The sequence below is a fragment of the Nanorana parkeri genome, unplaced genomic scaffold (genome assembly GCF_000935625.1).
Source record: "Nanorana parkeri isolate BGI_ZX_2015 unplaced genomic scaffold, ASM93562v1 scaffold3, whole genome shotgun sequence".
Taxonomy (NCBI): Eukaryota; Metazoa; Chordata; class Amphibia; order Anura; family Dicroglossidae; genus Nanorana; species Nanorana parkeri.
The window spans coordinates 5,160,307-5,184,959 of NW_017306271.1; the positions used below are offsets into that span (position 1 = coordinate 5,160,307).

Below are 24,653 nucleotides of genomic sequence, written 5' to 3' on the forward strand. Positions count from 1 at the left end.
GGCCGTTCCCACCCCGGCCGCAGCTCCCGCCCACACGCCCGCCCGATGGAATCGGCATAACAGCACGCCACCTTCCGGGACCTCGTCCAGTCCTCCCCCAGCCAGGTAAGACATGCCCCGAAAATAAGAACTAGTGTCTTTTTTTCGTGCAAAAAAGAAAATAAGACACTGTCTTATTTTCGGGGAAACACGGTAGGTTTTATTTTACCATTATAGGTAATAGTCCCATAGTTTACCTCCTCTGATAAGAGTGCTAGGTCTAACTAAGGGCCCATTCATAATAGTACAGTGCGTTTATGGCAATCACACCTACCCTGTGTTTTGTTGTTGTTGTAGGAGGTGTGTTGCGGTGCCATTCGTTGGTAGATCGCATTGAGCTGGTCATATAAAAAGTAGATCTTAACGCAAAAAATTGTGGGCGCCCCGCCCTAGAGGATCATAATTACGGTAATATATTTTATTCCTCTCTCCAGACTAGCAGATCTCCATGGGACTCTTGGGCCTTCTGGACCAAGGTGCCATAGCTCAGGTCTCTGCTGCAGAGATGTTTCAGGGGTTTTACTCCAACATGTTCACTGTCCCAAAACCCAAAGGGGGGTGTTTGCCTTATCCTGGACCTTTAAAGACTTGAATGTCTTCATCCCATTCATTGAACTCTTCATCAGCGAGACTTTCAGGCTTCTGTGGACATAAAAGATGCTTACTTGTATGAACCCATCTTTCAGAGCACCAGTATGTTCTGCGGTTTGTTGTAGGGCCTCTGTACTACCAGGTTAGGGTATCATTAAACTACAATCTCATGTTTAGTTTACTATTTGCAGTCATTTGTATTGAGATTATAGTCCATCACGGGACCGAGGTTGGAGAGGTGGCTACTTTAGAACACACACGGGGACCAAGGGGAATAAGCCACCCTCCAGAAGGAAGGACAGTGTCGGCACCAATTCAGATGATTTGAGGATCTAATGATAATAGTGGACTTGAATGTGAGTGAGTTCAGTGTCACTAACATTTTTATTAGTAAACGCCAGAGATTGTTGACTGGGTATAATTTAATTTGCTCCAACAGGGAAAAAAATAAATCCTTCCTGATCGACTAATGGGGTTTTTTTTTTTTTGTAACTGTGCTCATAGAGTTCTATTCATGGGGAATTTTCAATTTTTTTTGTATTGAAAGAAAAACGCATCAGTCAATGTAACCGCTACAATGTTGTTTCTTTTGCGCTCTGTTGGCGTCCCCATTGTGGGGGATTAGTAGATGACCTCCTGCTGAGGGAACCGTCAGCGAGGGCTCTACCAGACAATATATTTGATTAAGGATTTTGGTGGATCCTGAACCCTCTAACACTTGCTGGAGCTGGCTTCCTTCTCGCACAAGGTAGTCTCTACATTTCGGATTATCCAGAACATTGTTCTCTTCCCTTTTTCCAGCTCATGCTAATCAAAAGGAAGTTTCCATCCATCGTCTGGATGTGGTTTGGCCTGAGTGAGTCTACCTCTCGGCAATAGCTTCTTTCAAAAAGACCGATTTCCTTTTTGTCATTCCAGATGGGCCTCAGACGTGTGACCCCGACTTCTCCTTCAACCCTCTCTAGTTGGCTGAGACAGGCCATCGTTCACAATTATGTTCTTAAAGACTGGGTTTTGCCCTTTCATGTTCAGGCTTACTTTACTAGGTGTGTGAGCACCTCTTAGGCTTTGGTTACACGGACCTTCAGACTGCTCTTTGAGCTGCAGTTTTTTGTTATGTTGCTCCTGTTAGTGATTGCTGTGTTGCCCACCACTCATTTGGACTGCTTTTTGACATCCCAAAGCTTTAAGACTTCCTGTGTCCCTCAGTGGATAAGAAAGAAAATAGGATTTTTGTACTCCCCATTTTCTTAGAATCCCATGAGGGACATAGGTCTCACCCCTCTTCCCCCCTTTATGTACAAGCTCTCGCCGCTACTTTACTGCAACACTTGGCATGACAGTAGTGGGAGGGCTTATACCCTGGGTGGACTACATAGGTTTTTTGCCAGTATCCAATCTTCCTGTAGCCATTAGCATAACCCAAAGGTTTAAGAATTCCTGTATCCCTTAACCCCTTCGTGACTGATGACGTACAGTGTATGTCGCCAGCATCGGGGCTGTTTAAACAGACTCCCGGCGACTTTTGCCGCCGGGACTCTGTTTAAACTTGTAGAGCCGACTGCCATGCTTCCCGGGCTCCATTGCCCCTCCTACGGGCCCGGCGATAGCTTGAAGTTGAGTTCCTCTGTGTTTGAAATGGTATTCTATTGCCTAAGAAAATAGTTTCTTGGCTACATTAGCTGGCCTCCTGAAAATGCTAGCTGTTTAACCACTTCAAGACCAGGTGTTTAGACCCCCTTCCTGTCCAGGCCATTTTTCAGTATTCAGCGCTGTGGCACTTTGACTGAAGTTTATTCCGTCATGCAACGCTGTACTGAAATAAATTTTATACCATTTTTTGGGGACAGATAGGGCTTTCTTTTGGTGGTATTTAAATACCACTGGGGGGTTTTATTTTTTACTATAAGGCACATGAAGTTCCAGGGAGAAGAGGAAGTCAATCTATCTCCCCAGTGGCAGATCAGCAGTCTGGGAGAGGAGCTGGTCTTCCTCCCTCCCCAGCAACCAATTGGAATCCAGGGAGAGAAGGGGATCGTCCACACTCACCAGCAGCAGTTATTTTTACTACGGCCGGGCCCGGAGGTGGTTAAAAGAAAACTTATACTTATACTTATTGTAAGAGTACAGGAAGCAAAAAATAGTGTATTTCAAGTAAGACATTACTGTGCAAATGTTTTGGGCAGGTGTGAAAAATGCTGTAAAGTAAGAATGGTTTCAGAAATAAGTGTTAATCGTTTATTTTATCAATTAACAAAATGAACAAAAGAGAAAATCAAATCAATATGGGGTGTGATCTCTCTTTGCCTTTAAAGCAGCATTAATTCCTCTAGGTACACTTGCACGCAGTTTTTGAAGGACCTCGGCAGGTACGTTGTTCCAAACATCTTGGAGAACTAACTACAGATCTTCTATGTATGTAGGCTGCCTCATATCCTTCTGTCTTTTCATTTAATCCCAGACAGACTTGATAAGGTGGCTCTGTAGGGGGCCTAAAGAAGAACAAGGAGTCCTGGAAGTGACTTTTCGTTGCTATCACCTCTGAGTTAGTGGCCTTATCCTGTAAAGATAAAACAAGGATGTCCCCTGCACCCCATACAGCACCATGTCTGCCCTGATGAAGAGCGCCTGTGTGGTTCCAAAATGTTGGCTGCTGTGACATGCTTCTTTAATAAAAACATTTGGATTTATTTCATCTCACGAGTGCTGGTGAGCTTCCTTATCTATTATCCTCTAGAGTGCTTCCTAGTGTTACACAAATAAGGTTGTCTTGAGGCCTAAGGCCTCCTTTCATACTAAGGTGTCTTCCATCATAACCAGGACATCGTTCTCCCCTCCTTATATACGGCTCCGAAACATTTCAAGGAAATGTCTTTGCGCTGTCTGGATAAGATACGCGCTGTGCAAAGTCTACCTACCCAGTTCCCTGAAAATAAGACCTATCCCGAAAATAAGACCTAGTTGTAACCATTCTGGTCCTGTACCCAATAAAAGTACTGTATGCAAAATCTCAAGGAGCCTGTCTAAAAGGTGTCCATACACTCTACAACCCTGGCAAGACTTTTGTCTTGCCAGGGTTGTAAAGTACTTTAAAAAAAACGTACGATCTGCCCATCTTGGACAGGCAGATCGTACTTGCGATCATCGCAAGCTCGCCCCCGAGGGGCGGGCTTCCGATGACCGCAATGCTGAACGGGCAGTGTGCGCGTGCGGCATTTGTCTCCCGAGCATGCTAAAAACCAGCCGAAAATCATACGATTCTCGGCTGGTTTTCTAGCATGCTCCTTAGACAAAAGACGTGCGACCGTACAGTAGAAACGGTCGCACGTCTTCATTCAAACTGCACGGTTCTCGTACGATAGCGGGATTTCCCACGATTCTCGTACGAGAATCGTGCAGTGTATGGGCACCTTAAAATGTAAAAGCACACATTAATAGGCATTGGCCGGTGCTTATCTATATATTTCTGACATAAAAGGTTATTGTACAGGCTCCAGGGGTTACCGAACTATGCCCTCTACGGGTCAGCATCTTGGTCTCTGGGGAGAAAAGAAGATGAAGCCATTGTCCGGAGTACTGTGGTCTCTTTGGGACTAATAAATAAGCAATAACTGCTACACACTGACACATTAATTTGCATGAACTTAGCACAGAATTCCAGCCAGAACTTTGGAATTTGGAAAAGGTTAAACCTGTCAGGTTTTATTACTGTCCTTACTCCCACTGGGAAGGTTTACCATCACTTCCTTTGGCATCACTGTGATAGACCGCAATCAAATCACTTTTATTGGGGAAGGATTAAACCCTGTCAATGTTTGATGCTACCTGTCTCCTGGTCCACTTGGGGGAACAGATGCCATCAAAAACCTAACAGGTTCACTTTATCCAGGACTGATAGATACATGGAAGCAACCACTGGTGACCTCTCTTAAAATACTACAAACATGCAGATGAGTAGCCAACCTTACTCTTCATTGGCTCCATACTTGTTCTAAGTCACCGACAAAGTATTGACAGACACAGCCAGGCATTTAGCCTTTTCAGCAAGAGCTCAGCAATGGCCACCTAGTACATTTTAGGGGGATGCTGGGTTCTGAACAGCTTTATACCTGCAGGCCGTCAGTCAAAAATCGAATAAAAACAAAATCAAGGGGCCCCAGACATTTTTGAACAATATACTTTAATTATATTCCAAGAAAGGGAACAGTGTTTGCAGTTTTTTTAGTTTTTTTTTACTTCCAGTAATCATTTGTACCGAGTTATGTACTCTGAAAAGATACAGAATTCTCCATGCAAAGAATTGGGTTTACATTTTTGCACATAAGCCAATATACAACTGTACAATATTTACATTTCTTTAAAATTAAATTTCAATGCAGATACAAATATTCTGAAGATACTAAAAAATAAATAGGAGAATGATACGCAGAATATTTGAACGGTAGCCTCCGGTCTATAAATGACCTAAGAGCACGGCAAGAAAAACGGGGAGGGGTTCTCCCAGTGTGCATTGCTGTACAATGCAAACAGGGAATGTTTCTCAAATACAAATGCTGTATTGCAAAAGCAGGACTTAAAAAACGTACCAATAATTGTTTTCTGAGTACAAGATTTAGGCCAGCTGAATCTTGAAAATGATAGAGTTTCTCTATTAATATATTTTTTTTGCAGGAAGGAAAGTCTGAAAACATAAATGCTGGTCAGTGGAAGGGAATCATTTATAAAGGAAAAAGGCAACATGGCAAAAAACAGAACTATGATTTAGGGAGGAAAGTACATCTGCCCACTGGCTCCCCCAGCAACCCCTTGACATGATGAAGTGGTGACATTTCAAATATGTAATGCCTTCTAAAGTACACACCTTCTTAACATGAACTATATAGCAGGGTTGGCCAAGTAGAAAAATCCTGCACGGCACTCTGAACGATCTGCAGTACAGGAATGTTGGGGATGCCATACTTAATTCAGCAGTGGTTCATGCCACATGTTGAGGTAAACCACATGCTCCCTCTGCTGGGACTGTCCACAGTAACAATGGATAACCCCCATCCTGCGTTCCAAGACCACATTGCTTAGCATGTGGAGTTGGCAGAAGACTGAATCCAATGACGTCCTACATGAATGGAGTCACCAGGTTTTAAGCTAAACTCCGGAAATTAAAAAAAAACAAACCTTGCAATAAGGTCCTGTCACACTGCAATGCTCATTAAGTCTAGGGGTAGGGGGTGGATGAATTAGCTTATAGATGATATATTCAGTGGCTATTCCAAGACAAGTTTGGAGGCCCAAGTGAGCCAGTCCCATTGCCTGAGATGCAGAAAATACAATCAAGAGGATATACTGGCAAAAGGAGTAATACTTAACTCATCCCTCGCTCTGGCAGGCTTCCGGTGCTTGCCTCTTCTCTCTCTGAGGCTCCGGGTTGTGGTTTGGCCCTCACCATCCTCATGTACAATGCAGGACTATTCATCACGCAATGTATGTGACGATGTCAGAGTGTGAGCACCTAAGAGAAGAGTCATTACAGCACATGTGTCAAACTCAAGGCCCAGGGGCTGAATCCGGCCCACCAGGCCATTTCCTAGACTTCTTCTTTCAGATCTAGGTATTAAGTTATTACTAAAACCAGTGATAATCGAATGCAGAGGCAATTATGATAAAGATTAGATACATTTATACAGATGTTCCTCACTTACCGACTTACCTGTTTTGCGACCACTCGCACTTACGACGGACCGCCGATCGACCTCCGACCTTGCGCGTCAGCGCGCCGTGTCGCCGGCGGAAGTGACGTCCTCCGATCTTCACTGCGGGTCCCGGTAAGTATTTCCATTGCCCGATGTACAGTACACCGTTCGGTACTGTACATCGGTAACGCTATACAGTACTGTATAGAGTTCCTCACTTAACAACCAATCCGTTTAACGACCTGGTCGTAGGAACGGAACTCGGTCGTTAAGTGAGGAATACCTGTATAGACTTACAGGCCCTCTGAGGGCAATCATAATGTTGATGCGGCCCATGATTAAATTGAGTTTGACACCCCTGGATCTGTACTGCCGGATGAGGAGAAACCCATTAATTCTCACATCAGCGCTAAACAACGTGGATGAGGAATGCTGCTACCGACTATTGTATTCAGTGACTGCGGAGTACAATAAAGTGACTTTTGGCGAGCTGGGGGGTCCAAACAGGGCCGTCCATGCCTTGAATTTCAGCCGATTCAGCAGGAAATCCGCCACAATTGAAGCAGTGTATGGCCATCTTAAGGCTAGGGCTACATAAGTGATTAAATCTCTTTGCTTTCTAAGGTTTGACCCTCATATAATTAGGAGCACATTCAATTTAATGAACTGAAAATGAGGATATTGCACAGAAGCAGATAAATCCCTCAACCACCTGTGTAGCTCTAACCTTAACCTATAAGAGAGTTCTAAGCAGAAAGAAAAAAATTATGCACGTTCCAGAGCTATGAAAGACATGGCTAATGCATTTACTGGAGCAGATGTCTGATGAAATGAAGATACCTCATCTCAGGTAACTACAGGTAATCCTTTCCTTACAAATCACGTAGCAAGAACACACAATACAATTGTGCCATTTTGCAAGCTAAACCAATATGTACATAATGGACATCATTAAGCCAAGATACCGTTTAGGTCTCGGTGAGATCACTAACCAGCTGCTAATTATAGCTGAAAGCTTACAAAATGGCTGCCTCTGGTTTGTGTAGTACACCCTAAACATGAGGTAGGCACTCAAATGTGGGAAACCTCAACATTCAATGGATGTTATGCAATGGAGTCATTTTAAAAGGGGTGCAACTAATGTATAGCCTCTTAACCTGGCTCCCGGACTATATTGTAGTCAACCCTAGGTCAATCCATCATGCAAATTGCACACACTGTTCACATAGATGCTCTATGGCCTGTCCCCTTCCATCACTCATGCCTTTCTACTGGTCATAAAATGTGAGAGATGGCCAGTAGGAATGCATGGGGGGTGAAGGAAACGCACACTACAACCATTTGAGGTCTGGCTACAATCTGAGTAACACAGAACCCCAGGTTTTTAGGGGTTCTTCATATACACAAAAAAAAATGCACGCAGACACCTGGAGTTCCGTACTGCACAGCCCAGGCATCAGGTTTTATGAGGCCACAGGCTTGGTTTAAACTACTCTGTTCCAGATGTAATAAGACTGCACACTAAAACATGGGGGGCATTATCTGCATCAGGATTGGAATGGGTTCCAAAATCTTTTACTTGGGAGACAACTGAAGCTATTCAACTAGAATGCAAGTTTAATCACATTAGAATGCCAAACAAAAATGACCTGCTGGATATGCCTCAAACTAAGCAAAGTCTTTAAGGAAGTAAAACCTTAAGATGGCTGGACTTTATTCATAGAAACTGAAGTCCTTCTCTATCATGAGCTGGAGATATAGGAGAGACAGAGCCCTCCACTTTACTCTGCACCAAAGAATCTCATAGCATTCTAGGAGCAACAACTCCGCTCCTACTCTTCTTCAACTCCTACACATCAGTCCCTATGAACTGTGCTACATTGTAAATGATAAAAAGAAGTATATATACTAATACTGTGATTCTCCTTCCTAAACACTTGCTGAATGCCTTTGTACATTTGTTTACCTACCATCTTTACATAAAGCTACCCTAAAAAAAGAACCCTCCCCCCAACATTGATTAGTACCCAAAGAGGCCTCCTGTAGCAAAAACTCATTATGACCACACAATTAGTGAGAATTGCATATAGTCAGTTATATGTATATGAACGGTATAGATGGAACGAAGACGACTCATATGAGGTCTATGAATGAGATATCGTACCTGACCTCCTGAGCCCAATGGAGTAAGGTCAAAGGACTATGAAACACTCTGTGAAACTGCGCTTTGCTGAAACATCTGATGGACTGAACAGAAGATAGAAAAAAAAGGCATCTGCAGCCCTTAGGCAACTTACACCATTGGATTGTTTAAGGCAGAATCTGTCATTTGGTGCAGCAGAGTAGATACTGCACTGTTCAATCATGCATGACTGCAATCGTCCTTCTGGAAAACTGTACAGTATAATACTTTCTTGTTCTTCCCATTCACAGGTATGGCTTCCCACTGCTTAGACCAGTGATGGCGAACCTTGGCACTCCAGCTGTTTTGGAACTACAAAGTCCCATGAGGCATTGCACGGCTCTGACAGCCACAGACATAACTCCCAGAGGCAGATGCATCTTGGGATTTGTAGTTTTGGCACAGCTGGAGTGCCAGGGTTCGCCACCACTGGCTTAGACTATTACAAATACAGTTACCATAAGCCAGCATCAGCCTATAGACATATAGGCTTAACAAATATATCATAAAAAAAGAGAACCTGTACAGGGGACGAAATGGAGGAATTAGCTTATAGATAATATATTCAGTGGCTATTTCAAGACAAGTTTGGAGGCCCAAGTGAGCCAGTCCCATTGCCTGAGATGCAGAAAAATACAATCAAGTGGCTATACTGGCAAGAACTGTTCTCGGCAAGGTACAAGTCAGGCCAGCTAGAAGTTTCCTGTGGCAAACATAACCAACATGCAATGCTATGCTCGCAGCTTGCCTGGTCCACTGTGATCCGTACCATCTATATAGCTGCCCTTCTAGCAAATACTCGATTGAGTAAAGATTAAATCATAGAGCTCTCCACTATGAATATAGAGATTTAGTGTTTTGGTTGCCTTTTTAACAAATATGTATTGGGAAATATTTACATACTAATGAGCCATTTGTTTGACAAGATGATGCCTATTCTTCATGTGAAATGAATAGAGAAAAACAAACAAAAAACAAAAATATTGCAGGAGTCTGCACAGAAAGATTTGAATGTCCGGGTTGGTACTGATAATTCAGTATTGGCAGACACCCCCGGTGACCCTTGTGAAGCCAGTTGTGGCAACAGAAGTCCAAGGTAAAGTTGGTCCATTGACTTGACCATGAGATACTTTCAGAAAATCTTGTAAGATGCGTAACCATAACCTGGGCTATTTCTTGTTTGCAATTCTTCTCTTCCTTGTTGCCAGCATGTCATAGAAGGGATCTCTGCTGATGCTCGCTCTGCAGGAGAAGAAAAAGATTATTAAAAAACTCTGCCTGTCTAAAGCTGGCCATACACCTATAGATTATCTGCAGATTTTCTATGGTCAGATGGAAAAAGTGCAACAGATTTCTCCATCTATGCTAAACTGTGTGCATGGAGGAATCTCCAAGCTTCAGTATCTTGCTCGTCGGCCCCGCTGGCTCTCAAAATACCTGAACACTCTGATTGGATGCAGGCATTGTTCAGGTATTTTGAGAGCCAGCTGGGCCGACTAGCAAGATACTGAAGCTTGGTCCAGTGGGAGATTCCTCCATCCACACAGTTTAGTGTAGATGGAGGAATCTGTTGCATTTTTCCCATCAGGCCATAGAAAATCTGCAGAAAATCGATAGGTGTATGGCCAGCTTTACATATTCAGATATATATATATATATATATATATATATGACAATAAAAAGAGAAAAGTTTTAACATCAAGATTTTTTTTTATCATACTATGTCCCAGCAGACAATAGAAAGCAAACCCAGGTAACAAATCAAGCCAAATAATTAGCAATCAAAGAGAAACCAACTCAGAAAATGCAGGTAAAAGCAGAGAAAAAAAAACTAACAAAGTATATGGGGGGGAAAAAAAATACTTGCAAGGTTTTCGTTTACATATTTTTTGTTTTACTCGCAATGTGCCTTTAAAGACGCTAGAAAATTAGACTACCCTGAGAAAGTAAAATCCCTAGCACAGCCCCCTCCTCTACTGGGAGTGTCTAAATCCTCTCTGTGCTGGCCCAGCATCACCGGCCTTCATCTCCTTTTAGAAACTTTGATGTAGCTGCTGGGGGAACAGCAAAGGGGAATACTATAGCCTTAGAGGATCTCTCCGAGTCTGTTGGGGCTGCAGACATCACATCCAAGGCAGCAGCACCCAGCGGGCTTTTGGATGTCGACACAAGGAGGCTTTTAAACATAAATAACATTAAATCCATTAAATACACATTAAATCTTTGGGAAGATTTTTGCTGAAATGAATGGTATGGACACAGCTTCACTTTAAAGCAAATCTGTTGTTAAGGACTAAGTGTAAATTAAAGAGTGCCTTGCAATGGAAATCGCAAATACTAACTTCCCACTAAATGCAACTCGAATGCAGAGAACTCTTAACCCAAAGCTGATCCATGAACCTACAAATCCAGGGAGTTTCGATCTCCTGCTGTGCTCTCTGGTTCCTCCCATTGATCCCTACATCACTACTGGGTTAATAAACTGCCCGGAGTTCCACTATACATTTTTTTCTTAACATGTATTTATTCAGTTAAAATAAGTTGTGCTGGAGGTAATTTGAGTGACCACCTTCAGGGCTTGTTCACACCAAATCTGGACCATGAGTTGTTGCCGCTTTCCGGGCCGTTTTTAAGAAACAGTGCGTTTCAGGGCATTTGCATGCATCTTTTTATGTGTTTGCATTTTGGTGTGCGTTCCAGAGTAGAAAAAAATAGGGCTTGCTGCAGTTTTTTTCACACGCCCTGGAACTAGAGCCCAAAATACAATTGGAATACATTGGATGCATTTTTAATGCGGTCTGTAACTGCTCTGCATCTGCTCCGCACTTGGTGTGAACAAGCCCTAATTAAATTTAGGAGGACACGTATGTAGGCAGACAAGTGGCTTCATCAGAACATCCAAAAATAAAATGGCCGTGCAAACTGTGAACTGATCTCACATACAAGGCCAGTGAGTTATAAAGGCAGAGGACTACACTGTGCCCTACTACACCAGGTTACACAAAGGGATTCACATCTACAATGAATGAAAACTCACTTTATGGACTTTATCCATTCTTCTTTCTCTTCAGGAGTAGGTGCCGATATTCTGTACACAACATGATTTCCTTCAACTACTCTCCCGTCAGCTTCTGTTTTACAGGCTTTTATGACTTGGCCTTTGTGGCTTGAATTATATAACTCAAAACAGTTCTGAAACAAAATGGAGGATTAGTTGCTGGTCGTCACTGAATGAAGTGCATAAGTACTATGAATTACACAATGAATACTTTCCATAAGATCTGCATTTCCACCTTGTGAATATAAAATCCATATAAATTCAGCACAAAGCTTTTTGCACTAAAAGTTTACATCCTTAAAGGAGAACTATGGGGTCAGTGTTTTTCCCCATAGTTCTCCTTGGGGTAACGGGAGGACACAAACTAGCGTCCTCCCGTTACCCTAAGCTCAGTATACCACGAGCTACAGCTCGCGGTATACTGAGACGCCGCAGCCGGAGCGGATCCCGACGTAGATGACGGGATCCGCCCAGCTGCGTGAGTGACAGCTGGCTCTGCCTATCTAGAGGCAGAGCCAGCTCTACCCGCCCCCTCCCCCGTCCGTTCCGACAGTCAGCGCTGGCAGATCGGAGCGGGGAGAGGGCAACCAGCCCCTCCCCCTGTCACGGCAGAGAGCCGTGACAGGATCGAGAAGTGAGCGAACCTGGTATGTGTTCGCTCACCTCCCGATCTACTGAGCCGACCTGTGACAGTCTCATTGTCACAGGTTGGCTAGAACTATGAGGTGAGTGGAAATCACTCATCTCATAGTTCTCCTTTAAGCCTTATTTACTAGGCTTTCGGTCACTCTTTATTTTCTATCGTTCTCAAACAGTGTAGTCTAGTGTCTGATCTTCACAATCCACCAAGTTGTTCACTCGAAGGCGTACAGCCTGGGGGGGGGCATGATCCAAAAATAACCCACAGTCAGATTTTCTGGTTTCAAGATTATTAAATCTTGAAACCAGTTAAAAGATTGCTTTTAAAAATACACATATAATGCTTCAATATTGAATACGGAGCTTTATTTTTTGTGTCTTACATCAGCCTGGAGTTCAGCTTTAAATGTAAGCTATGCTGTGATGAGTTCTGTCGTAAATTATATCAATGTCACAAGAAGTGCATGCCAAACACTAACACTAAACTTATGCTGCTGTTATAACACAATGTAAAGTTGAAAACAAATAAAATAAAGATTTTCTTTTTTTAAACACAACACTACAAAAAAACAAAAGTGAAACAAATCTAAAAACACAAAAAAATCTGGTAACAAATTTGTAATGAGAGAAGAGGAAGAAGTGGCACAACGTTTTAGGTGTTCCATAGGAAATCGAAATATTTCCTGTAGCTCCTGTTAGAATCAGATCGCAGTTTACACCTGGGATCTGGAACTGCAAAAGTAGCTTTGTAGCCACTGACAAAGTTACATTAAACAATCCCTGTAATTGACTCTTACAGTGACCATTCAGCCATGGGGCTGCTCAGATTTGCTCCTAGTTGTCAGAGGTCATTGAGATTTCAGCCATCTAGAGGACCAGTACCGAGAGAAATACAGTCAATACAGTCTCATATGTATACCCTCAAGTCTTTAATAACATTTATATACTGTAGAAGGTCCAGTACATAATAATGAATTACTTAAAGAAAAACATCAGACGTCTTACCGGTTTTCGTTGATCCTCAACTTCTCTAATGCTCAGGTTTTCCAGAGGAATAATTCCTCTTGGCTCTTTATCCTGCCAAATTAAAACATATGATAATTAGTCATTACCAAAGTGACCAAATGAAAACGGATTAAATATCAAGATATTTAAATCTCATCATATTTGTAATTGTAAGCAATAAATGTGGCTTAGATGTGCTAAATATGTATAAATGATGATATTTGTGCATTATATTTTTATACCAACATATTTCGGCTTATATGAGCTACATCCCCTCTAAAGTGAATGACAGATTCTACTGGTGTCCCCTGCTCCCTCCATGAAAACATACTTGTAATAGCCATGCGCTTTTCCTGTTGGCCACCAGAGGTAGACATAGGCTAAGGTTTAGCAAACGAAAAAAAAAAAAATCCAAAACATAAAACAGATGGTTTAGTCCAGTGATTAGTTTCCCCCTCCCCTAAGAATTTATACATTTAAAATCTATTTTAAAGTTTAAATGTTATATTTTATCCTTCTGGTAACTACATACAGATGTACGGACATATCTGCTTTTACAGAAAAAAATACTTTCCAGCTTCTCTGAGTTAATGAGAAACCTGTTTCCGCCTGAATACTGAAATTCTGCTGTAAGGTGACATCAAATCTGTTTTGTATTTTAAAGTCACAATATTTGGCACGTGTATGTTGTCACCGAAGGTAGAAGCTTATGTACTTCTTTATCTGCTACATTGGGAGAGATTCTAGGCCAGGATGAAGGTAGGACAGTATGAATGTGTCCCTGAAGTGAAGTGAAAGAAATTGACATCTATTTCATTTTTCAAATATCGCATTTCAAGAAAGGTTTAGTTATCCACATGTAGTGTTCAATCACGATAGCAGAAGGGAAACATTTTTCAAAAGAAGAAATGGACAGCTGTACTTCTATGGAAACTTTATCTAAGCTACCACTAACTACCCCTATCCTCCCCCCACCCCCATACTACTACTACTATACTACACTGTCCCAGCTGTTGTCTATGTTCACCTGTCCTTGTCCTACTGCCAAGCACTTAGGCTTTCAAAAAAATGTTTTAGGCCGTTTTTCCTTTCAGCACTCTAATCTTTCCCCTAACTGTGCTCTACTCTCTGCCCACATCATCTCAATTTAGAAAATTCTAAAAAACGTGCATTCATTTTTCACTTCCAAAATTTCTTCCATGAAGCCATATTGCTGTAGTATGTCCAAGCACAGAAAACATTTAGGCCCCATTCAGATCTATGAGCTGTGATATGTTTTACCCCACTTTACTGCAACATGTTGAATGGTTACCCAATTCACTGTGTGAAATATGTAGTCCCATGTATATTGCTTGTTTATCCAGACCGGGAGAGTAAATACCTCATGGCCAAGCATTCACAATATAAACATTACCATAATATATTGTATAATAGGGAGCACTGGGTAACACTGTCATAGTATGTGCCTTGCACCAGTTCCCAGATGTCATGACCTAGGGAAGGTTGATGATCCACCATATTGAAAGGAACCCCTGTGGTACCCCAGGCTATGAAACATTGGTTTAGGCATAACTGGACTAGATATCATACAATAACCTTACATATGTTGTTTAAGGACTTTTAGGGTTTGGGGACAGTCATATCAAGCCAGGATTGAATCAATTATATCTCTCATGCTTCAATAACATATCAACATTCTATTTTTCTTCTATGTTTTTCATTGCAATGCTTTTAAATAAGGATTATACAGAACATTTTAGAATTAGGTGATGAGCCAAATATCTGTATAACCAGGCCCGGATTTCCCACAAGGCCAACGAGGCCCGGCCTCGGTGCGGCAGAGCGCAGAGGGGCGGCAGCGGTGACCTTGTGGGGAAGTTGCAATTTGTGAGCCACATTTACATATAACAAATGACAATGAGCCACATTTCTGTTATGGATCTTGTAAACCAGTGGTCAGGTCATGGAATCTAGAAGGATCCTGGACACCGTGTCTGAATCTTAAAAGGAGAACTATGAGGAGTGATTTCCACTCATCCTCATAGTTAGATCCGACCTCTGACCGATCTATCGATCGGGAAGTGAGCAGAAACATGCCGCCGATCTGCTCACTTTACGATCATCTCCCTGCAGTGAGCGGTGACGTTTAGTCACCACTCTCCGCAGGAATTCCCCCCTCCCCTTCCGATCCTCCAGCGCTGAGTGGAGCAACGGACAGGGGAGGGAGCAGGCACAGATGGCTCTGCCTCTAGATAGGCAGAGCCCGCTGTCACTCACGCAGCTGGGTGGATCTCAACAGTATTGTCGGGCTCCGTCCTTGCTGCGGCGCTCTCAGTATTGCCTACTGAGCATTGGGTCACCGGAGGAGGTTAGTATATGACGGCCCGTGACCCTAAAGAGAACTATGGGGAAAAACACTTACCCCATAGTTCTCTTTAAAAGCAGATGCAAAGACAAAGCATACAAATTCGGAACAGGTAAGTAGTAGAGAGGCCATAAGATGCTGACAAGTAACTGCGGAAAAGATTAAATGAAAAATTCTATAGCAGTCACATGACCACAATCATTCTCTCCATTGCTGCTGGCAAGGGATGAGGCGTTACAGATAAATGTCATTTTCACTAGCATTAGGTTAGTAGAGATGTAAACTGATAACACTACTCCTGCCCAGAGCTGCTGTCAGTCAAACAGAGGACGTGAATTGGTTGGGAGGGATTAGGATGTGATAACATTGTCCATTGCCCAATCACCCTGTAGTCCTGACTGGGAGCGCTTAAAAGGTGACAACACCACTGCAACACTGCAAGCAAGGGAGTGAGTTGTCACTCACAAGGAAAGTGTCACTGAGAAGAAGAAGTGGTAGAGTGATTTTTTCCCCCTAAGTAGCTGTAAAAAGAAAACAATATGCTATCAGGGTTTAACTACACAAGAACAGCTATATATACACCAGTTTGTTTTTGGGTATACATAGACTTTAAAAGGTGCAATTTACTGCTGCATTTGCAATAAAAAAATTATAGCATTTCTGTAAATGCACATGACCTATTCAGCTGCATTTCAAAAGCTTTTTTATTCTGCATAGTTAATGAGAATGCATCATAAGCAGATAAAAATGCATTCTAAGCGGCATACAAATGCAATCCATGTTTTAGTTGTAGATTCATTTTACTCACTTCTGACTCCGATGGCTGTCTAACATCTTCCCTTAACAGTAAACATTGCAAAAGAGAAACATAGGGGCTGACATGCAGGCCTCTCTTTGAAAATACTAGTTGCCTGGCTATCACTGGTTAGTTCCAGAGGCACTGACCTGGAAAAAAATGATGTAGATCATGACAGTCAGAGTGTCACCGACTTGAAAAATGTATACACATAAGGACGCCCAAGGATTGAGGGCAGAAGGTCAGCATAGCAACCAATATTTTCAGAAAGAGTGGCCACCTTTGGCAGCCCTCATATTTTTCCTATGACAGGTTTCCTTTACCCTATTGAGATTTTCAAATAACCTAATAACCCACCGGGGGGAGGGAGTGTGTTGTCAATAAGAGCTTTCAGCAATAAGATGCCTTATCAGTTTGGCATCTCGTCACTGCCACAAAAACATGGAATAGGTAGGACTGACAAGAGCAGCTTCACAACACAACACCAGTAACATTTTTATTAGAATGGGTAGGTAGCATACTCCACTTAAAGTGACATTAAACCCTCAGATTTTTTAACATAAACCAATACTGTAATGTGTGCCTTACTGTAATCCATGGTAGTTTCCTTCTCTTTGCTGCTCTTCCTTTTAAATCTGTATCTGTTCTCATGCTCTGCAGAACTTCTGGTTTGCAGCAGACTGCCTTGTCTCTGGAATGGATACATGGTGTCTGTGTAGGTTCACAACCTGAGCCAGCACAACAGGAAGAGGAAGTCAGCTGCAAAGGGAAGTTCTCCCCCAGCATGAGAAGACATGAGGATTTAAAAGGAAGAGCAGCAAAGAGAAGGGAAACTACCATGGATTACAGTAAGGCACACATTACAGTATTGGTTTATATTAAAAAATCTGAGGGTTTAATGTCACTAAGGATAAATGGAGTAAAGAGACCAAACAGGTTCATGGTCTGGCTGGCCAATATTCACTAAATGCTAGTATGTGAGAACACCTGAGGTTGTAAATACTTCACTGGTGCTGCAAAGGCTGGACAGGATGGGAGCATGCTTTCTGCAGATAATGTTTGGTATCATGTCAGCAGCCCTTTGCGGTTTTCTTGCTCCTATACACCATAAGGTTTTGCTTACACTGTCCGATATTTGTAAGTAAATGACCCAAGTGCAATAAGTGAGAATTGTAGAGATTAACAAGAAAGGGATAAGGAGTGTTGGAGGTGCTTGTTATCACTTACATATATTTTCAAGCACTGTGGCAAGCAAGTACTTCACTGAAAGCATGAAATGCAGGTCTGTCATCACCTGCCAGTCTCCATGACAGACCTGATTAAGTATGGCCACGCTAAGGCAAGAACTCTAACTCTATACCTGCTAAACTATCCTTAAATGTTGCATTATTATACTATTATACAGGATTTATATAGCGCCAACTAGGGATGTCCCGATACCGATGCTAGCATCGGAATCGGGCCCGATACAGGGCATTTTGACAAGTACTTGTCAAAATGCCCTGATGCATAGCGCCGAAGTTTGCGCTGTTTTTCTTTTTTCTTTCTTTCTTACCTTCCGTGGTGGGGTCCTCTGGGCAGGCTGAGCGGAGGAGCGTCGCATCACTGCTGTGGGTGGAGCTCCAGGTGGGGTCCTAATGTAGGTGGCCGGTGACTGCCCAGAGGACTCCACCTGTAGCAGCAGTGACGCGATGCTCCTCTTCGCCTACGATGTCCTTCAGTGCCGGAGAGCAGCGGCGAGTCAGCGCTGGTCCGGCGGGAGGAGTTCCAGGTGGGGTCCTAAAGTAAAAAAAAAGAAAAAAAAAAAGTATCGGTAATTGGTATCGGCAAGTACATGAGGGGAAGTACTTGGTCCTGAAAAAGGGGCATCGGGACATCCCTAGCACCAACAGTTTGTGCAGCGTTTTACAATATAAGGAAGACATTACAATACAATTCAAGACGATGATGAAGATGGTAATGAGGGCCCTGCCTGTGAGGGCCTACAATCTAAAAGGGAGGGGCCAGTGATACATGAGGAGGTAGCTAAGTAGGGATGAATTGTTTGAGAATGTGATGGTTCAGTGGTTTGGTTGTAGACAGTGACTGCAGATCATAGTTCCCAACTCCAAGACTACCCAGTGTGAAGGTCTTTAGCTTGGTTGCCAAGACACCCACATTATGTATGTACACAGTTTAACATCCTTCCCATCCACTACCAAAACAGACAAAAAAAAAAAATCAGAAGTTCTTTTTTAATATTCATCGCACCTAAACCTGCTACTTCAGTAAGGTGCACACTGGTTGGTGTTCTCACTCCTTGGCTTCTCTTCAGGGCTCTGTCTCTAAAATCTCCACCCCATAGATCATGCCTCTGTATGATATGACTACCCTTCCTTCTTGCATGCTCACTAGAAAAGGATTATTTAACAAAATAGGCTTAATCTGAAATGTAATTTAAAGTAAACCAATACTGAGTGCAGAGTTGCTTAACTAATGCCTAGAATTGGAAGTGGGAACCAAACATGCCCTTTCCTACCTTATGCACACCGTCTTACTACCACTACGTGAACCACTATTCGCGCCCAAATAAAATACATGCCACCTTCCACAATTCAATGCTCAAATCAATGGGTACGATTGTATTCTCGATCATTGGCTATATTTGACACTTATATGTTCCTATTTTCTTGGAGTAATTTGTTATCTCTCTTCTCAAACATGTATAATTGCAAAAAAAAAAAAAGAGCTGCCATGTGGGGGTTTGGAAGGTGTGGTTAGCCCTTCCAGAAAGTCAATAGCAGTGTAAGGATTTTGAGGGGAGGTGGAGAAGGGATGCAAGGTAAGGGTAGACATCTTATGCTACTAAGCCTGGACATCAACTAAGCAAAACTGTGCTCACTGCATGTTTACTTCAAATATTAGTTTTGAATGGGCTGTGAGTTAGGGATAGATGCAATATATGTGGACCAGTAATGTAAAATGGACTTAATAAGGAATACTAAATACATTGTTAATCATATTGCCCTCCTTACCATCTTGTCTTAAAAATTGTATTGTGACTGTAATGTCTTCCATATATTGTAAAGCGCTGTGCAAACTATTGGCGCTATATAAATCCTGTATAATAATATTCTAGACTGGTACCTAGGATTTTATACACAAGTTTCCATTTTTTTTAACCTTAAAGTACTATTGGTATAATTAGTTAGCTAAACAAGGGATGTGCTGATTTAAAAATTATAAAAAAGTGTGTGTGTGTGTGTATGAGATTATATATATACATACATACATACATACATACACACATATATATACATACATATATATATATATATTTTACACAAAAAAAGACTACCATGAAAGCTAAAAGGGTTACTGAGTTTTGCACTCTTTTTCCCATTCATAGACATTCCACAGTTGTGTTCCCCATCATCATTGCATTATTTCTAGCCCTCATCTACCTATGCAAGAAAAGGCAAAAAGCCATGTTAAAAAAACCCTGAAACCTTTGAATATTTGCTAAAGTCGTTTCCCAATCTTTTGCCTTTGCATTCCAGTAAACAAACATATCTGTGTGTTATCATTGCAAAATGGCTGCTGTTGTGTCTGAAGGCCCAAGGATTGCACACCTACAGTGTATTTGTTGTGCATGGGGTAACCACTTACCGTTGTGTATTCAAAGTAATAGAGACAGTTATCAGTCAGGATGAACCATCTGCGTTTCCACGTTTTTACTCTTCCTCCTGGAGACACAAAGGGCCAAACCATTAAGAAATCCACGTACAGCATGATCACATTGCACAGCTAGTCAGATGACCACTTACTAATCTCTAAGCTTCTGGGGCCCTAAATTCCTTTGAAAACAGACCTTGCATAAGATCTGCACAACACCCCTTTATTGAATTACATCTGCAGCAAACTTGTAATCTGCGAAAGAACACGTGTTTCTGATTTGTCCAGCACATTCTTATTAAATTACCAGAGTCCTAACCATTTCTAAATCATAAACTCTTCAGGTGCATGGGGAAATCTGAATTAAATGTGGCATTCCTCAAGCACTGATCCTGGATCTTTGAGGTAGAAGAAAAATATTGATTTCCCTTTGGATTTTTGGGTATCATAAAATATTTCAACTACTCATGTCCCTGCAATACTTTCCAAACGCAGTGAGACTAAACCTTTATATTGTGCGTGACCAAAACTAAGACAAGCTCTGGAAGCAATCCAGGATCTCTCCCAAAAGAGAATCAGAGGTAAATGTTCTGCTCAGGCATGAAGTCATACGTTATCTCAATTAGCTGGGGCATACTCAATCTGGGATAAGTCTAAACTACAAGAAAAGAACAGCTTCCACTTTTTCCCCCCAATTTTATGAGAGAAACTTTTTATTTAACCATTCCTAGCTCAGAAATCTGCCTCTATAAGCTACAATCCCCTCTTAAATAGTCTTAATAACACCATTAACATGAAATAACAGTTTTAAAATTACAAAGAAAGCCGATGCAAGCCTAAAACAAACAAAGGATGTCTGGACACAACAGTGAAAATGACAGCAAATTAAGCAGCCAATGGAAGCGCAGACCAGGAGCGTGACTTGTAAGCATGGTGTTCAAAAGCTATGGAAACTCATGCTTCTTTGGCCAGTGCTCGATATTTGAGGATCAGACAACCTAAGGTAAACATTTTCTGCTGTGGAAAGACTTTAATAGCTCATTTAACTTCAAATATGCGTGCCGGGAGTTTAAACTTCCACAAGTATAAAAGCCTTTGGTTGCCTCAAAATGTGAAAAAGTATACATACTGTGCATATCTAATACTGTTTAATTGTTATTTATAGCACTGCAGTCAGTTTAAGCCCTCCTGACAATTGACGGTTTCTGTGCCACATAATACTTATGAATCCATTACCCATGACTTAACTTCATTATGGCATAATGTCATTACACATCATGTTGTTAGAGCATATTCTTGGAAAAGTCAAATCACATTATATACCTATGAGTCACCACGTACAGCCAAGTCTGCAAGGCTTAAAACCAGATCTTTTCCCTGTCCTCAATAATGATCAAGCATCTCTCGATTACAAGCAGAAAAGCCCAGGTCTTCTCCTTCAAACCTAATAAGAGAACAGTTCCATACAGCTCGTTTACACTGGAGCTGATGTAAATATGCTGGAGGGAGTCTGTTCCCCACAGCAACTAGTCAGACCCCAAGTGTCTGCTTTTAATTGTTAAAGTGATATTAAAGTCAAAGGGTTTTTAGGCTATTTCAAATACTGATTTAATCACTTACAATTAATGCTGCTCCTTGATGTTTAAGAGTTTTAGCTGCCTGCAAAATCAGCTGGTCCACTGAGCATTGGTCCTGATATTCAGTTTTAGGGTGGCTCCTTTCCCTTACAGGGTCCTATGTGTGTGCGCCTCCACAAACACACAACAAATGCAATCCAATTCCCTCCTCCTCCAACCTAGAAGATGGTTGGTTGCTGGGCAGATGTGGATAGATAGAAAGTCCCTCCGCATTCCTCACAACGCTCACGGCCTGTACAATAATGGTGCTCGCATTGATGACCACGGATGGCGCCGTGCAGACACAAGTTAGAAGACAAGAATCACCAGCACTCGGTAATATCATTCAATATGTCAGACCCCGAAACGTTGGCTTTTTTCATTGTGACGATTTGTCCAAATAAATGGACATATTGAACCGAGTGCTGGTGATTCTTGTCTTCTACCTGGTTGCTGGACAGCTTATTTCCTGTCCAAGTACTGAACTTGTACTGGACAGGAAAGAGTTGGAGCCAGCTGTTCAGAAACTTGATGACTGTAAGTGCTCGGGTAAAAACTATAAAGAAATACTTTCCTGGCAATGTTCAATGTTTGTTGATTTGGATTCATTATTGAAAAAAAAAATTGCGTGTTTGATTCTACTTTAAAATACACAAAGTCCACAATGCCTTGGTTTGAAAACGTATAATTATTTTCACAGGACAATGTCCGAAAGAAAACTTCTGAAGATAGGTCGCTTCAGTTTTAAAATTCAGTAGCAGCCAAACCATAAAATTAAATCCCTCACCCATACATTCTGTAGAAAGCCAATACAGCCTATCATTTCACTAGAACCTGAGACAAAGCACAAATGGCTGTACCCAAGGTACCTAGTGAACTGGCAGGTTGTACCTTTCCCTACTTTAGGCTCTATTTGCTGCTTGTGGTGGGGAGAGCACTTTTTACAACCAAAGTTAATTGAATGAAAGAGCGTTTACTTTGTTATTTTTATGGAAACCATTTGCATAGTAGAACACGTTTACAACACTCTGAAGCAAATAAGGCCTTAATCTGTAATGCTTAGTGAATGTAATGCATGTAAATGCAAAGCATACTCTCTGTTAAATAACAGGATAATAAAGAAAATTAATTGGACATCTGTTCTAAGCTCAAACTATTGTCCACCAAGCAGCTAAAACTGCATAAGTGCTAACAAGACCAGCATCACCACATCATAAACCCAAGCACCTTGCTCATTCTAAATGAGCAATAGTAGATTATTTGTCCCAAAGTGGGTTTGTAACTTTCTGGTAAACAATGATTTGTAGGTCTATAGGAGGGAAGCAGTAAGAAAACAAGGTAGCAAGGTAGTATGGGACCCACGGCTACCTTCTACAAGGAAGGCGTGGGTCACATACGTGCTACCTCCAGTGCCCTTTGCTGTTGCCATAAAAAAAAGGTCCAAATGTCTAAGTACTTATCTTTATCTTGGAACGGGGTCCCTCGGAGTCAGACTGTCTGCTGCCTCATGCTGCTGGCATTGTTGCTAAGCAATATAGCAGAGAAATGTTTCTGTGCGAGAGAGAAGGCACACTCAGTAGGGCTGCAGTCAGGTAACATTTGGGCTTGTTCCCAATGTTATGATCTGCAAAGAGAGGCCAATTTTTAGCACTTATTGGCTGTTCAGGCAGAGCCATGAGAAATCAGCAGTGACTTGAACTGTGGGAAACAACTATTAACCGGTTTTACTATATTGCATTCAACTTTACAATTTGCATTATTGGCCTCAAACACAGCAACCAATCAGAATTAATTTATGAACTGATCCAACTTCAGTAATGTGCTATCTGGCTGCTATGGTCACTGCAATTTGCAGTAATCTTGTATGTCTACTGTGCTCTACAAAAAAAGCTTATATTAGAAAAGTGCCTAGCAAAACCAATGATATTGGTTCTCAGATATAATTTTCTACAGCAGGTAAAAATATATTTAATGTTAATGTATTGAGGGTAAATTGAAAATGTTAGTTGTTACAGGTTGTCACAGCAGCCATTGAACCTTTTATGCTATATATAAGCAATTTGGATCAGAGAACTTAATTTTCAGTACTACTGTACAGTGCAGGTCAGCGATCAAAACCGTCCTGTAGCTCTCCTCAAGCTGTGTCAGATTAGCCCCCTATCAGTACCTTATTCTATAGAGCCCTTACACCTAGACAGATATGGGCCCCCTCAACCCTTTACCTAGCCCCCTTTCACCGATTCACAATGAAAAAACCCTCTATTGCCTATTCTACTTAATGGATTCAACTGTCATGTGACCCTCTTTAGAGCCTCTTCCGGGAGTTAAAGTGGAACTTTACACTCAAAAATCAAATTCTACCAATGCATCCCTCTATGTATGATGATAAAGGATAATATAGACATGTCAGATGTAAAATGCTGTGATTGTGAAATACTTACACTTGCAGAGCATTCACTTCCTGCTTTGAAAGTGCAAAATTACTTCAGTTTGCCAACACAATGCACACTGGGATTTCCTTGTCATCAGGAGAGCATTGCTGAGAAATCTCATCTCAATGAAAGGCATTTCCTCCTCTGAGATGATGTGCATGGTCACAAGTCCTAGTCACGTGACAGATTTTCAGGAGAGCTAGTAATCTGCCCTTAGTAAACATGGCCACTGTCAGAAGACTGGGGAAGAAAAGAGGAATAAGGTATGCAAAGAATATAGAGCCTGCAATTATCTAGAAGTATCTGTTTGTAGATTGTCATTACTAAACATTTCTTAAGGTGTTATTTTAAAGATTTGGGTAAAGGTCTGCTTCAAGGCCGGTGATCCATGGCTGGAAACCAGGCCTGCTGCTGATCAGTCTAGTTGCTGCCCCTCCTCCTGACATAATTGCGCCACTGCAGGTTTTTGGACCCTACTGCTGAACAGCCATTAGCAAGTCTCCCACTCTGCAGTCCAGAAAACTCGGGTACCAGGGGGTATGTAACCAATATTTGAGACTATCTTTTTTTTTTTTTAAGCTGAACTCCA

At 41.8% G+C, this 24,653-nt stretch overlaps 1 protein-coding gene and 1 long non-coding RNA gene across 2 annotated transcripts in view; one reads left to right on the forward strand and one right to left on the reverse strand.

The window, feature by feature from the left end:
* Positions 1-5,307: 5,307 nt before the first annotated feature.
* On the forward strand, positions 5,308-24,323 carry LOC108799985. Its single transcript, XR_001942065.1, has 3 exons — positions 5,308-5,483; positions 9,596-9,600; positions 24,314-24,323. It is a non-coding gene; the product is annotated as an uncharacterized LOC108799985 (long non-coding RNA).
* CYTH3 (cytohesin 3) overlaps positions 9,497-24,653 on the reverse strand; it is a 125,591-nt gene continuing 110,434 nt past the window's right edge. Inside the window, exons 10-13 of the mRNA XM_018571864.1 lie at positions 20,011-20,087; positions 13,202-13,273; positions 11,537-11,691; positions 9,497-9,741 (exon numbers count right to left, since the gene is read on the reverse strand). Coding sequence (XP_018427366.1) covers positions 9,669-9,741; positions 11,537-11,691; positions 13,202-13,273; positions 20,011-20,087 — 377 coding nt within the window. The 3' untranslated portion in view covers positions 9,497-9,668. The remainder of the gene's footprint in view (positions 9,742-11,536; positions 11,692-13,201; positions 13,274-20,010; positions 20,088-24,653) is intronic.